This window comes from Colobus angolensis, unplaced genomic scaffold, assembly GCF_000951035.1.
Source record: "Colobus angolensis palliatus isolate OR3802 unplaced genomic scaffold, Cang.pa_1.0 Scaffold144, whole genome shotgun sequence".
In the NCBI taxonomy this organism is placed as follows: domain Eukaryota; kingdom Metazoa; phylum Chordata; class Mammalia; order Primates; family Cercopithecidae; genus Colobus; species Colobus angolensis.
This window is the reverse complement of record NW_012114533.1, coordinates 3,442,619-3,457,466: the sequence shown is the minus strand read 5'-3', so window position 1 is coordinate 3,457,466 and position 14,848 is coordinate 3,442,619. Positions and strand designations below refer to the sequence as shown.

General features: G+C 45.9%; 1 protein-coding gene across 1 annotated transcript in view; it reads left to right on the top strand.

The window, feature by feature from the left end:
• Positions 1 to 14,348, top strand: part of ABCC2 (ATP-binding cassette, sub-family C (CFTR/MRP), member 2) — a 60,138-nt gene extending 45,790 nt beyond the window's left edge. The window contains exons 24-32 of the mRNA XM_011935560.1: positions 578 to 733; positions 2,274 to 2,473; positions 4,618 to 4,744; positions 6,278 to 6,379; positions 6,800 to 6,943; positions 8,109 to 8,267; positions 9,470 to 9,636; positions 13,137 to 13,331; positions 14,037 to 14,348. Coding sequence (XP_011790950.1) covers positions 578 to 733; positions 2,274 to 2,473; positions 4,618 to 4,744; positions 6,278 to 6,379; positions 6,800 to 6,943; positions 8,109 to 8,267; positions 9,470 to 9,636; positions 13,137 to 13,331; positions 14,037 to 14,166 — 1,380 coding nt within the window. The 3' untranslated portion in view covers positions 14,167 to 14,348. The remainder of the gene's footprint in view (positions 1 to 577; positions 734 to 2,273; positions 2,474 to 4,617; positions 4,745 to 6,277; positions 6,380 to 6,799; positions 6,944 to 8,108; positions 8,268 to 9,469; positions 9,637 to 13,136; positions 13,332 to 14,036) is intronic.
• The last annotated feature ends 500 nt before the right edge of the window (positions 14,349 to 14,848 follow it).

The following is a 14,848-nucleotide window of genomic DNA, read 5'->3' as shown; positions in this document are numbered from 1 at the left end:
TAAAGTAGTCAAAGCAAAAACTTTTTTTTTTTTTTTAACATTTTAATAACTCTAACTTTTAAAATTATCAACATAATGTCTTTTTTTTTTTTTTTTGATACGAAGTCTCACTCTGTCACCCAGGCCGGAGTGCAGTGGCACGATCTTGGCTCACTGCAACCTCCACCTCCCAGGTTCAAGTGATTTTCCTGCCTCAGCTTCCTGAGTAACTGGGATTACAGGCGCATGCCACCATGCCCAGCTAATTTTTGTATTTTTAGTAGAGACGGAGTTTCACCATGTTGGTCAGGCTGGTCTTGAACTCCCGATCTCAGGTGATCCACCTGCCTTGGCCTCGCAAAGTGCTGGGATTACAGGTGTGAGCCACCGGGCCCAGCCTAAATGAAGAAATTATGGAAATAAAATTGGTTATTGGGGTGAGCAGTGCAACCTATTGCAAATGGACACAATGAAATGATTACGTGAAGGAGCACTGGGAACAAACAGAATCCAACAGATCCCTTGCTAGGACACGGAAGATGTAAACTATCTTAGGAAGACCTCGATGATGGTGTAGCTCTCCTAATTGTTTTCCTAGGATATTTCCACGGTGGATGACACCCTGCCTCAGTCCATGCGCAGCTGGGTTACATGCTTCTTGGGGATAATCAGCACCCTTGTCATGATCTGCATGGCCACGCCGGTCTTCACCATCATCATCATTCCTCTTGGCATTATTTATGTATCTGTTCAGGTAGGTTTGGAAATTTGGCTAAGTCATCCTTCCTCTCTATTTACAAAAGCCCAGCCTCTTTCCTGAGAATCTTCTTTGGATCATTGCTAGTCCTTCACTCCTGCCCTCAGCATCTTTGCCATTTAGTCGTACATTGGCATACCCAGGAGCCCACAGGCCACTGTCTGAAGCTGAAGTGAGAGCATCAGTGGGTGCACCATTCATGGCAAATGTCACCCTAACTGCTGCCCACCTCCCACTCCCTGGAAGCTTAGGTGGGACAGATCTATGTTTGGATCCAAGACTACTTTGAGATTGGCTCTGGACACAGTCTTGTAGCTCCCTAAGATACCCCATGACGATTAGGTCGGTTCCAGAAGAGCCATGCTATGGTGCTTCCTTGGTTGACTTTGGACAGGCATAGCTGCTTGGAGATGTCTCTCAGCAGCAGCTGGGTCTACCTTTTTACTTCAGCAAAGTTCTAGTTTCACTGGCGTGTCTGTGGGTAGTTTAGGCTCAATTCCAGTGTATTCTTCGAGGGAATGTGCACCTTGAAAGCAAAACAGGGAAACTGGAATGAGTGGAAGGAACCCTATTCCCATAATAAAATGGATGAGGGAGGGGGAGGCTCTGGGGGAACTCTGGTCCCACCAGCTGCTTTTGTGGTGAACTGTTTGCCTGGGGAAACAATTCTGAAGACATTGTGGTCAGAGGCCTGTGGCCTTGTGGCCTGCGATTGGCGGCTCCCGCCGTGTCCGTGTGCAGTTCCTCAGGCACACTGTCACTATAGTGGCCTTTTAACTGTTAATAACAAACCAACAAACAGGAAACAGGGTTATTGGAGGGGACATCTGTACGTCCGTGTATAACATTTGCATCCCGACTCTCCAACGCCCCACTCTTCCCAGGTTTCAACAAATCCTCACAGAATCTAGTAGCAGCACGGACCCATTCCACTCCCCCTTGCCCTCAGGCCACAGGGTTCTTCCTGCGTTGGATTCCACCCTGTTCCAGTTCTTACCCCCTCAGCACTCTGCATACCTCCAGAATTCTCTGTACCTTCACACACCACTGAGGCACAGTTTTGGTCACTTACCTGAACAGATTCTTCCATTTTTCCCCAAACCTAGGCATGCCTTTTTCTAGCCATTTCCTGCCCATCCTCACAGGCCCTGCTGCCTTTACAAAATCCTTTTGAGGACCTTTTCTCTAATGAGTACAGAAACTGTCACATGGACGAGATCCATAGATCTGGGGGATACGGGTTAGGCTGACGGAACTCCTCAGGAGGTTTGGAGACTCAAAGCTCTGAGGCTGCGGTGTGGTCTCCTCATGTTCACCCCCCTCTGTTCCCCAGCAACCCCAGTCTTCTCACTGGTCTCCTCCTCGGAGCCTCTCTCATCATGTCCTGCTGCCAGACATGGCACGGCAGGCTTTTGTCTTGTTCAGACGTAAGCTGTGGCTGTCAAGGGGAAGAATGCTGGGTTGTGGCCAGAAAGGAGGAAGACGGTGGATGCCTTATGACTGTGGGACTGGCTGATTCTTTACTTTTTGTGTCCAGATATTTTATGTGTCTAGCTCCCGCCAGCTGAGGCGTCTGGACTCTGTCACCAGGTCCCCAATCTACTCTCACTTCAGCGAGACTGTGTCAGGTTTGCCAGTTATCCGTGCCTTTGAGCACCAGCAGCGATTTCTGAAACAAAATGAGGGGAGGATTGACACCAACCAGAAATGTGTCTTTTCCTGGATCACCTCCAACAGGTGAGGCTTCCCCTGGGTATTTACCCATGTGTGTGCTTTGGGGTTCTACATGTTTGACATTGGCTGTGAGAGGACAGGCATGGCTAGTGGTGGGAAATTCACTCTGGCCACACACACTGTCATGCTGTGTAAGTGGAGAGAAGAAAGCATGAGCTTTGGAGTCAGAGACTGGGTCCCCATGCCAGCTCTGCTGTTTACCAAGCTGGGTGAATTGCCTTGACCTCTCTAAGGAAAATCTCCATTTCTTTGTTTTTGTAATGGCCAGAACACACCCTATCTCACAGGGTTCCACCTGTCTCATGGTGGAAGTCAAATGACACTTGTGAGCGTTTTGTAACCCAGTACCAAACAAGTTTTGGGTGAACTGAACATCCTCTGTTTACTTTTCTGAGAACGGATGTGAGATTCTCCATAGTCATGACACTCTTTCTGGATAGTGAAGGCAGTGGAGGTTGGAGAGAGGAGAGTTGGAAGTTTTTAGGGAAGACCACTGATGACAGAAAGAGAAGCTTCTGTCCTGTGAACAGGGTGAGCATTATTCTCCAGTATCCTTAAGCCCTGGCAAGCAGTATGTCATGGAAAGAGGAAGATCTTTTTCAGGAAGAAAAATTCTTGAGTGGCTTCCAAAGTGTCTTGAGGCGCTAAAGATGCTCAGTATTATTTGGAATATGGAAAGGTCAGAAGTTTGATTGTAAAGATATTTTATTTCTTAGAGACTTTCCAAGAAGGAAAAAGCATATAAGTAAATCTTATTAGACCTTCACTGTAAAGTATGTATCATATTTATTCATACACATGCTGGAATTATTGGTGCGGACATTTAAATACATTTTCTTTGGGAAAGTCCTTTTTTTTTTTTTTTTTTTGGAGTTTCCCTCTTGTTGCCTAGGCTGGAGTCCAGTGGTGCAATCTCAGCTCACCACAACCTCTGCCTCCTGGGTTCAAGCAATTCTCCTGCCTCAGCCTCCCAAGTAGCTGGGATTACAGGCATGCACCACCATGCCCAGTTAATTTTTTTTTATTTTTAGTAGAGATGGGGTTTCTCCATGTTGGTCAGGCTGGTCTTGAACTCTCTACCTCAGGTGATTTGCCTGCCTCGGCCTCCCACAGTGCTGGGATTACAGGCGTGAGCCACCACGCCCGGCCTGGGAAAGTCCATTTTTATAAACTGTGTCTATACACATGTTCTCTTCAGTTCTCTATGAAATCCCAGTGTATATACCTGTGGCCAACTCTCACCTAACTTCCTTTCACCCTCAGCTTCTTCTTCCCCTTTTACAAATGCTGAAATCAAACAGGGCACGTTGACCCTTCCTGTGGTGCTTACTTTTTAATCTTACATATGGATTCACTACAGCATTGCTTCCCCAGCCTGATCAAAAGAAGTCATTTGGAGCATTCATTTAAAATGCAGATTCTTGGCTGGGAGCAATGGCTCATACCTGTAATTCCAGTACTTTGGGAGACTGAGATAAGCAGATCACGTGAGCCCAGGAGTTCAAGACCAGCCTGGACAACATGATGAAATCCAGGCTTTACAGAAAACACACACACACACACACACACACACACACACAAAATTAGCTGGGTTCGGTGGTGTGCACCTATAGTTCCAGCTACTTGGGAGGTTGAGGTGGGAGGATGGCTTGAGCCCCAGAGGTCGAGGCTGTAGTGAGCCATGATCACACCACTGCACTCTAGCCTTGGTGACAGAGCAAGACCTTGTCTCATAAAACAAAAACAAACAGAAAAAATGCATATTCTTGAATCCCATCCTAGACGCCCTGAAATCAGAATCTTAAAGGAAGGGGTCCAGAAATTTTCCACATGAATTTGTAACATTGTATACTAACAGTTGCCCTAGGTGATTCTTATGATTTGGTGAGTTTGGTGGACATTGCACTGTAGGATTCCCTTAGTTCAGCAAAGCCCTCTAGGATCTTTAAAATGCAATTTGTTTTCTTAAAAATAATATCAATAGGCTTTTAGGAAAACATGTTGTTTCTAAGTCAAATTGAAGCATCGCCTAAGAGTGCAGCCTGATCGAGTCAAACCCTCTGAGAATGTTCTGTGAACGCCAAGGTTGCTGGTTAAGATGAGGACGTGATCAATGACACCCACTCTCTTGTTCTATTGCCCCACAGGTGGCTAGCAATTCGCCTGGAGCTGGTTGGGAACCTGATCGTCTTCTTTTCAGCCTTGATGATGGTTATCTATAGAGATACCCTAAGTGGGGACACTGTTGGCTTTGTTCTGTCCAATGCACTCAATGTGAGTTTGAAGGTTGAGAGTTTGGTTTCGTTAGTGCGCTTATTCTTAAATTAAGCCTGATGTACACTGTGGAGTCTGTGCTCTTGATTCCTTCTTAAACCCAGAGGGACTAAGGGAGACTGAGGTTCAAACCCTGGCTCCATCTTTTACCCATGGACATACTCTGCTCTTCCTAAGTAGACGTGAATGCCCTCTAGAAAACTGGACATAAATGTTGACCTTAGGGCTTAAGAAGGCAATTTCATATGTTTCAATCTAATTGTTCCCTGTCTGCCTCTTTGCTTGGTTCTAGTTAAAAGAGAGAATACATAACTTTCTTCTCTAGAATGTAGCAGTAATCAGAAAGCCTTTTTGAACAAATAATTCCTCCTGTGTTTATTTTTCTTAGATGGTAGAATAATTGGAGGTAATTCTAATAAAGAACATAGAGTCTGATAAAACTATAGAATGTGTCTCACTGCAGCATCCCCAGCATGACTAGGGGATACATGGCAGGCATGATTCTTTTCTAGCACCTAAGACAGTGGCTGGCACTACCGTAACTATTCAATCAATATTTGTTATAAATGAGTCATTTGACCATCGTTTTGAACTAATTTTTTTTAGTTCAAAGAGATTTGCATAGTTATATGTGGGCTTTATATAATAGTGCTGTCTTCATTAGAAGTTAATAAGGCTAGTGAAGCACAGTGGCTCACACCTGCAATCCCAGCACTTTGGGAAGCCGAGGCAGGTGGATCACCTGAGGTCAGGAGTTTGAGACCAGCCTGGCCAACATGGTGAAACCCCATCTCTACTAAAAATACAAAAATTAGCCAGGCGTGGTGGCGGGTACCTGTAATCCCAGCTACTAGGGAGGCAAGAGACTGCAGTCACTTAGTTCCTTGTGTCACTGCCCTTTCATTCCCCTATTTCTAGGCTTTTTAGCCCAGGACAGGCAAGGCAAATAGGAAACTATTATATTGAACAAAAACAAAATGACTCAAATACCAGCAATTACATATGCTTCAATCTACACAAAGTGGATACTTTGAGTCCCCATGATTCTGTCCTCTGCTATCTATGGCTCCCTTTCTCTAACCACCATTTGCTCAACAAAAACTCCCTGTGCATATATGCAAACTCCTGAGTCTTTTCCTGAGAGAAGTCTGCATCTGAGTAATCTACAGATTCCCTGGCCTGGATCATGCCTTTCTCTGATTCACAAAGAACACTAGGCATACGGGCAGGAGGCCTGACCTCTGCTCCCACTCCACCCATTGCCAGACTCTCCAATTCCAGCTTTAGCCCAAACCACTAGACACTCACATTGCCCTTTGCGTGAGCACCTAGTTGTTCTGCAGCCATTCGATACACTGCTCTTAATTCCTTCCCCAAGGAGGCAAGGATTGTCTTTCTTATGCTTTTCCTTACTCCCTTGCAGAGCCCAGCACAGTGCTGGGTACAAAGTTAGCACTGGATTGTCCTTGTGGTTTGAGTGGTTGAGTTGAGTTTTGTGCCTATGATGATTTTCAGTCTTCTCTTTTTTTGTAGATCACACAAACCCTGAACTGGCTGGTGAGGATGACATCAGAAATAGAGACCAACATTGTGGCGGCTGAGCGAATAACTGAGTACACAAAAGTGGAAAATGAGGTAAGGAGGAACTGGAAAAATCCAGGGACAAGGCAAAAACAACATGCAACTCCTTCGAGGGTGCATCTTTAGAATTTCTCTGTATTTCACATGGGCCCATAATGGGTCTCTAAAGTTTCCTTTCCTCTAACTCAAAGGACCTAATTTCTTCAAGCTTAGAATAGGAAATGGTTTAGGGGATGTCAAGTCTTGGAACATACCACGGAGATCTACAGCACAAGCTTGTGGTGTATTTGTCTTTAACTGAATAAGGTAGGAACTTTCCAAAGTACAAGTCCAGTTCATTCTATCAAATGCAGAGGCCATTAGGTAGCTGGGACACTGCTACCCTTCTCCTGTTCTATGACATGAGTCATGGGCGGACTGTTCGGCTGAGTTGCCACCTCATAAAACTTACTTCTCATCTTGTCTCCTTGCCAGGCACCCTGGGTGACTGATAAGAGGCCTCCGCCAGATTGGCCCAGCAAAGGCAAGATCCAGTTTAACAACTACCAAGTGCGGTACCGACCTGAGCTGGATCTGGTCCTCAGAGGGATCACTTGTGACATCGGTAGCATGGAGAAGGTAGGTGGAGTGAAGCAAGGCCTGGATGGGAGGCCTTGTGATCAAACAGCAATTGGACAGAGTAGAGAGCAGCTGGGCCCTAAGCCTTCATCATTTGGATGGAGGGAGAGGGTCAGGGCACTTCCTCTGCCCTGGGGAGGTGTGGGGACACAGTATCAGAGGGAAGGATAGCAGCCAGGAATCACACAGACTTACTGCAGCTGTCGGGGGCTTCTGCTCAGCTCCTCCCTGCCTCCTAGCCAGCTGACCAGGGCCCCTTTCCTGTAAGGTTCACAGTGTGCAGAGAGGAAGTCAGGAAGGAAACAAGGGGGCGTCCAGGCCTGGTGAAGGAACTGTTGAGAATAGCAGTGTGGAGGGTTGTCCCTGAAGGAAGAATGGCCCAGTTCTCCTCCCAGTCTTCAAAGTCAGGCACCCTCCTTAGGTGCTGTTGTTTTCCGTGGACTTGGGGTCTGATGAACAAGGACACTGAAGTCCAGATCAGAGTCTGGCTCTCAGCTGGTGGCAGACCTAATCTTTCCCTTCTTCACAAGGATTTTTCTTTTTTCTTTATTTTTATTTTATTTATTTATTTATTTATTCATTTATTTTTTGAGATGGAGTCTCACTCTATTACCCAGGCTGGAGTGTAGTGGTGCAATCTTGGCTCACTGCAACCTCTGCTTCCCGGGTTCAAGTGATTTTCCTGCTCAGACTCCCAAGTAGCTGGGACCACATGTGCACGCCACCATGCCTGGCTAATTTTTTTTGTATTTTTAGTAGAGATGGGGTTTCACCATGTTGACCAGGCTGGTCTTGAACTCCTGGCCTCAGGTGATCTGCCCGCCTTGGCCTCCCAAAGTGCTGGGATTACAGGCATGAGCGACCACGCCTGGCCTAAACAAGGATTTTGTTTTTATCTGTAAGTTCCAATAATAATTGTAACAACAGCTGCCAAGAGAGTCCATTTCAAACAGTGACTATAGTTTTCAGCAAACAATGATTTTTGACATCTTTTTCTGACATCCGGGTACTTTTTTCCTCACCAAAACCAAAATCAGTTTAGTATCTTAGAGATGGAGTAGCCAATCACTGCCTCTTACCTCCTGTGACTGTGAATGCCCTGGCTAAATAACTTCTCCCCAAGAATTACATGTGGAACTAATGTGTAAGGGAACTATATTCACAGATTGGTGTGGTGGGCAGGACAGGAGCTGGAAAGTCATCCCTCACAAACTGCCTCTTCAGAATCTTAGAGGCTGCCGGTGGTCAGATCATCATTGATGGAGTAGATATTGCTTCCATTGGGCTCCACGACCTCCGAGAGAAGCTGACTATCATCCCCCAGGTGAGTTCTAGAACTTACTCGGGCACATGCCGTGGGGAGCAGCTTGTTTTACAGGAAACATATGCAGCTTCTTCTTGATGTCTATTCAGTCAGCCCTGTCAATTCCGCAGTCTACTCCGGATACCTGAGCTAGTTCCCTGGGATGGAAACGTCGTTTCCAGGTTTCCAGAACTTAAGTTTTGAAATGTTTGGTAATATGCATTTGTGGCTGCCTGTATCTGACCACTAGGTGGCAGCAACACAACAGAAGTCAAGCAGAGCAGATGATTATTTAGTGTTTCTATAGCCCATGACGGTTTGCAAGACTTCTGCAATCAGCATTAGCAAATTTGCCGCTGAAGCTTGAAGCCATTAAGCTTTATACTTCCCATTTGCTATGGTTAAAAGGTAGAGGAGGGAATTTGCTGCAGGTTTCTGCCAGCAAGCGGAACGCTTCGTGCATCAGCAGGAAAGATTTCCCCTCGGCTTCCTCTCCGGATCCTGCCAGATAAGGATTGCCGCGGGGCCTCTAGGCTCCTCTGCAGCGCGCGGTCCCTCAGGGGAACTTTCCCCCTCCGCCCACGGCAGCCCATTTCCTCTAGGGGTAGCTTTGGTCTGTCTGGTGTTTGCTCAGTTGGATAGTCTTTTCTCCAGCCTCTTCAAAAGCGTGACACCTTCTACTCATGCGGCTGTACTATTGTTTCCTCTACCCTCTTCTGATCCCTCTACCTTGAAACCAGGAGTTTGGGTTTGGGAGGCCGAGGCAGGTAAATCACTGGAGCCCAAGAGTTCAAGATCAGCCTAGGCAACATGGCAAGAATCCATCTCTACAAAAAATTTAAAAAATCAGCCAGGCATGGTGGTGCGTGCCTGTGGTCCCAGCTGCTCGGGAGGCTGAGGTGGGAGGATCACCTGAGCTAAGGACGTCAAGGCTGTAGTGAGTCGTGTTTGTGCCACTGCACTCCAGTCTGGGCAACAGAGTGAAACTCGGTCTCAAAAGCAAAAAATAAACCGAGGACTTCTCTTAACCCTGTGCCTAGCCCCTGGCTGGTAGCCACTCCGAGCCTGAGGAGGGAAAACCTTGCGGAAGCTGAACCACAAACCAGCTTCCTGCCTCAGGAATCCACCTCAGGCCAGTCCTATCCGCCATCTCCCAGTCCCGAGGAACTCTGAGGTCCTTTTCTGGCATAAGCCCCAACAGCCCCCTGTCCCCTCACTTGCAGGACCCCATCCTGTTCTCTGGAAGCCTGAGGATGAATCTCGACCCTTTCAACAACTACTCAGATGAGGAGATTTGGAAGGCCCTGGAGCTGGCTCACCTCAAGTCTTTTGTGGCCAACCTGCAACTTGGGTTATCCCACGAAGTGACAGAGGCCGGTGGCAACCTGAGGTAATGTTCCATAGCCTGCTGCCCCTGCAGGCAGTGAGAGGATGGTGAGGGGGCCACTCCTCGGGTTCCTCATGTTAGGTGATGCCGGGCATAGAATTTTCATCCGGGTCTGATTCCTAAAGTGTAAAATGAACCTGTTGTAAACTTCACAAGATAGAATAGATGTGAAAGTGCTTCAAAACTCTTGAAAACTGGCCAGGCACAGTGGCTCACACCTGTAGTCCCAGCACTCTGGGAGGCTGAGGCAGGTAGATCACCTGACGTCAGGAGTTGGAGACCAGCCTGGTCAACATGGTGAAACCCGTCTCTACTAAAAATACAAAAAGTAGCCGGGCATGGTGGTGGGCACCTGTAGTCCCAAGCTACTCAGGAGGCTGAGGCAGGAGAATCGCTTAAACCCAGGAGGTGGAGGTTGCAGTGAGCCGAGATTGTGCCACTACACTCCAGCCTGGGCAACAGAACAAGACTCTGTCTAAAATAATAATAATAATAATGATAATAACTCTTGAAAACCTTTGTTATTGGCCGGGCGCAGTGGCTCATGCCTGTAATCCCAGCACTTTGGGAGGCTGAGGCCGGTGGATCGTGAGGTCAGGAGTTCAAGACCAGCCTGGCCAAGATTGTGAAACCCCATCTCTACTAAAAATACAAAAAATTCACTGGGTGTGGTGGCGGGCACCTGTAGTCTCAGCTACTCAGGAGGCTGAGGCAGAGAATTGCTTGAACCTGGGAGGCAGAGGTTGCAGTGAGCCAAGATCGCACCACTGCACTCCAGCCTGGGAGACAGAGCGAGACTCCATCTCAAAAAAAAAAAAAGAGAGAAAGAAAACCTTTGTTATTAAATGTAATCCTCATATGATATTACACAATGTGAGCTTACACATCCCAGAGTTGTGGAGAACCACAGAAAGCAGAGGCTCCCAGCTGTGCACAATCAGGATGAAAATAGTCTGGCTGCCTGGTCCAACCCTAGAGTCTGATTTAACTGTATGAGGTTAGACTGGACTTGGGGAGTTTTAAATGATCCCCACAAGGCTGTTAAGCGCATCCCAGTTTAAAAACCACTGATCTAAAGAGCATGCGGATGACAGGGAACGTGACGTCTGTAAAGTCCTCAGGCACTGCTGAAACACCTGAAATCAACAAGAGACTCTCTTGGCTTTCAGTTATTTTTACCTTTCCAAAACATTTTTACATAGTTGACAGTTCACTTCTGGCCTTCACTAGGTTTGCCTGTCCATTAATAAGTTGACCTGGCATTTTTCCTGTAACATTTTTGTTTTTCCTTCCATACACTGAAGTTCTGCCCTCAGCCAAAGCCCACTACTCATGGACAGGTCTTGCTCCTGTCCCAGGTGCCTCAGTGGTGTTGGCAGGGAATAGGCCATTTGCAAGTTGAAGCTCAGGAAGGAAGGGAGGGCTCAGTAACTGATTCATGGACCAGCCGCTCTGGCTTCACCTGGGAGCTTGCTGCACATGCAGAATCTCAGAGTGTAGACCTACTCACCTGAATCTGCATTTTAGCAAGATTGCCAGGTGATTTGTGTGCACATTACACTTGAGAAGCACTGCCTAGAGTTTTGTGATTAACTAGGCTGCAGGCTAAAATCGCCCAGGAAGCTTTAAAACTCCCAGTGCCTAAACTGTAGCCCAGACCAATTGAATCAGGGACCCAGGTGATTTCAGTGTGTAGCCCCAGGGAACAAGCCCTGGTAGAGAGCTTCGGCAGTTTACTTTCCCTCCACAACAGATGTAGCAACTAGCAGGACTCAAGTAGGTCTTTAGGCCAGTGTAAAAGATCATTCAAACATTCAGTCAGCAAAAATGTAGTAGCACCAGCTCATGCCTGTAATCCCAGCACTTTGGGAGGCCGACGCAGGCGGATCACCTGATATTGGGAGTTTGAGACCAGCCTGACCAACATGGAGCCATCCCATCTCTACTAAAAATACAAAATTAGCTGGGCATGGTGGCACATGCCTGTAATCCCAGCTGTAATCCCTTGGGAGGCGGAGGCAGGAGAATTGCTTGAACCCGGGAGGCAGAGGTTGCAGTGAGCTGAGATTGTGCCATTACACTCCAGCCTGGGCAACAAGAGCAAAACTCCGTCTCAAAACAAAACAAAACAGTAATAACACTTACTATGTGCCAGGTACTGAACATACAGAGGCAAAGAGAGACACAACCCAGACTTCCTAGCGCTTACAGCATAATGAAGACAGATGTGTGACAGTAAATGCCAGTACAGTCTGTACTACAGAGGGGACATGTGGGATGCTATGGTAGGGTGCAATGGGAGGCCTTGACATTTTTGTTTTTATTGACATAAAAACAAAAATCATGCCATCTTTCTCCTGTCCAAGCTGAGAGATGCTTAAATGGTATTACCAATGCCTTGATTTCAGACCTGAGTTTCAAACCTGGACCGGGGGACTAAAACTTATATTTCTCTGTTGAATGATGGGCAAGTTCAGCTGGGCGAGAGCAGCTGAAAGCCAAAGTGGCGCCTCAGCAACAGAGTCTGTTACTCTGAAGTCCAAAGCGTACATGACACTTGGGGCCAGGCAGGAGTTTGGTACAAACTAAGTAAATAGTTTTTCAGTGTCTCTGATCTTACATTATGGGGGAAAACTGGAAGTTCATCTTGGGTGACTTCTCATCTCCTGCAGAAATTTTCTTACAGAGAATTACAGAACTTTAGCCACCCCCTGTTTAATATGTTCCCTAATGGCCACAGCAGGAAAGAGCAATTAGCAAATTCCTGAATATTTCCTTCACATCATTTCCCAAAGCTTCTTTATGTAAGTAAGAGGTCCAGCCTTCATTACAGGCTTTTAGCAAATTAAAGCCATTTGCATTTTACAAGCATATTTGAATTCCACATACATTGCATCTCACACCAAGACATCACGTTCATTAGATAGCTTCATCTCTAATCAAGGCAGAAGGCTTTGAAAAAATAATTAGCCTTGAGATTAGAATTACACATTAAAATAATAAATGGATTTGCTAAGGCCACAAAGAAATGCCACTGGGGCATTCTAGTGTAGTTCCTCCCTATATTAATGGTTTCAGGTCAAATACTGCTAAAGTAAACTTGGTGACATTCATGTTGTTTTGGAAATGTTGATATTATGGCAACCAAATGCAAAGCATTGTTCCTGGGTCAGTGTTATCCAAACTTGTTTAAGCATAAAAATGACCTGAGGTGCTTAGTAAAAAGGCACGTTCCTAGGCTCCTCCCCACTCTGATTGAGTAAAGCAGGGACCCAGAAATATGACTTTTTAATTAAGTACTTGGGGTGGATCTTCAATCGGGGAAGTTTGAAAAACGATGCTCACAATAGCAACGTACGGCTCATTGAAGAGGCCCAAACATTCCAGGGCAATTTTGGAGTGGGGGTTTTGAAAGTCTCATCTGGAACATGAAAATGGTCCCCTGCCCTGCGTCCTTCCTTGGTCCTTAGAAGCTAACGCATAGCTGCTTCTATTGGCTGCAGCATAGGCCAGAGGCAGCTGCTGTGCCTGGGCAGGGCTCTGCTTCGGAAATCCAAGATCCTGGTCCTGGATGAGGCCACTGCTGCGGTGGATCTGGAGACAGACAACCTCATTCAGACAACCATCCAAAATGAGTTCGCCCACTGCACAGTGATCACCATCGCCCACAGGCTGCACACCATCATGGACAGTGACAAGTGAGTGTGGGGGGACAGGGCTTGACACAGATGGCTTAACGCTTGCTCTACAGTAACAGTGTCCGCCGGGAAACACCTAACGGCAGAAAGTTTAACCACCACCATATTACTGATGAGGAAACTGAGACTTAGAGATGTCAAGTAATCTGGCCAAAATTTTACATCAAGCGAATGAAAGCGAACGAGGTTAAGGGAACTATTCATATCTTGAGGGTAAAATTGGAAACTGTGTGTTGTAACAATTAACTGGGTATGAGGAGGTGGCAGCTCAAGCGGTGAGAGGCAGATGTTGACCGTAGACCTTCCCAACTGTCCTGAGCCTCAGCTGCTGCTCTGTGAAATAGCTAGAAGCTTTCTATTCCTTCCAGCTGTGTCATATTACAATCAAAGTCAGTAATCTTAGAAAGCTGTTTGGAGATGATAGGCACCCTTTGTAAGCCAATGTATCCTTAAACAATGTGTACTTCTTTTAAAAACTCATGTAAATGGACTCATACTGCCTGTATTCTTCTATTACTTGATTCTTTTGTTCAATATTATTTGCAGAATTCATCCATGTTGATGTGCGTAGCTGTAGCTCATTGATTTTCACTGCTTTGTAACCTTGTCTGATTATACCACAACTTAGTCCTGGTTATTCTTATAAATGCCTAGACTTTGAGATGCTGCTTTCTAAGACTTTTATTTCTTTCTTCCTTGTTTCAGGGTAATGGTCCTAGACAATGGGAAGATTATAGAGTACGGCAGCCCTGAAGAACTGCTACAAACCCCTGGACCCTTTTACTTTATGGCTAAGGAAGCTGGCATTGAGAATGTGAACAGCACAGAATTCTAGCAGAAGGCTCCATGGGTTAGAAAAGGACTATAAGAATAATTTCTTATTTAATTTTATTTTTTGTAAAATACAGAATACATACAAAAGTGTGTATAAAATGTACGTTTTAAAAAAGGATAAGTGAACATCCATGAACCTACTACCCAGGTTAAGAAAATAAATATCACCAGGTAGTTGAGAAACCCCTCGATTGTCTACCTCGATCGTACTTCCTTGCTACCCACCTCTCCCAGGGACAACCACTGTCCTGAATTTCACGATGATTGTTCCCTTGCCTTTCATTTCCGTTTTATCACCTTGGTATGTGTCTTTAAACAATGTATACCCTTTTTTACTTATGTAAGTGGACTGACTCACACTGCATACATCTTCTGTGACTTGATTCTTTTGTTCAATATTATATTTAAGATTCATCCATGGTGATGCAAATAGGTGTGTTTTTTTTTTTCACTGCTCTGTAGGCTGGCATTGTATGAATACAGCACAATGTATCAGTTTTAACATTGGGGATCATTAGCATTATTCTCAGGTTTTTTAAAATTATAAACAATACTACTATGGACATTCTGGTCTACATCTCCTGGCACATATGTAAGAGTTCCTCTAGGGTATAACCTAGGAATGGAGGGTATGCACATGTTTACATGCACTAACTAGCTGGTGCCAAACTAGTAATGCCAAC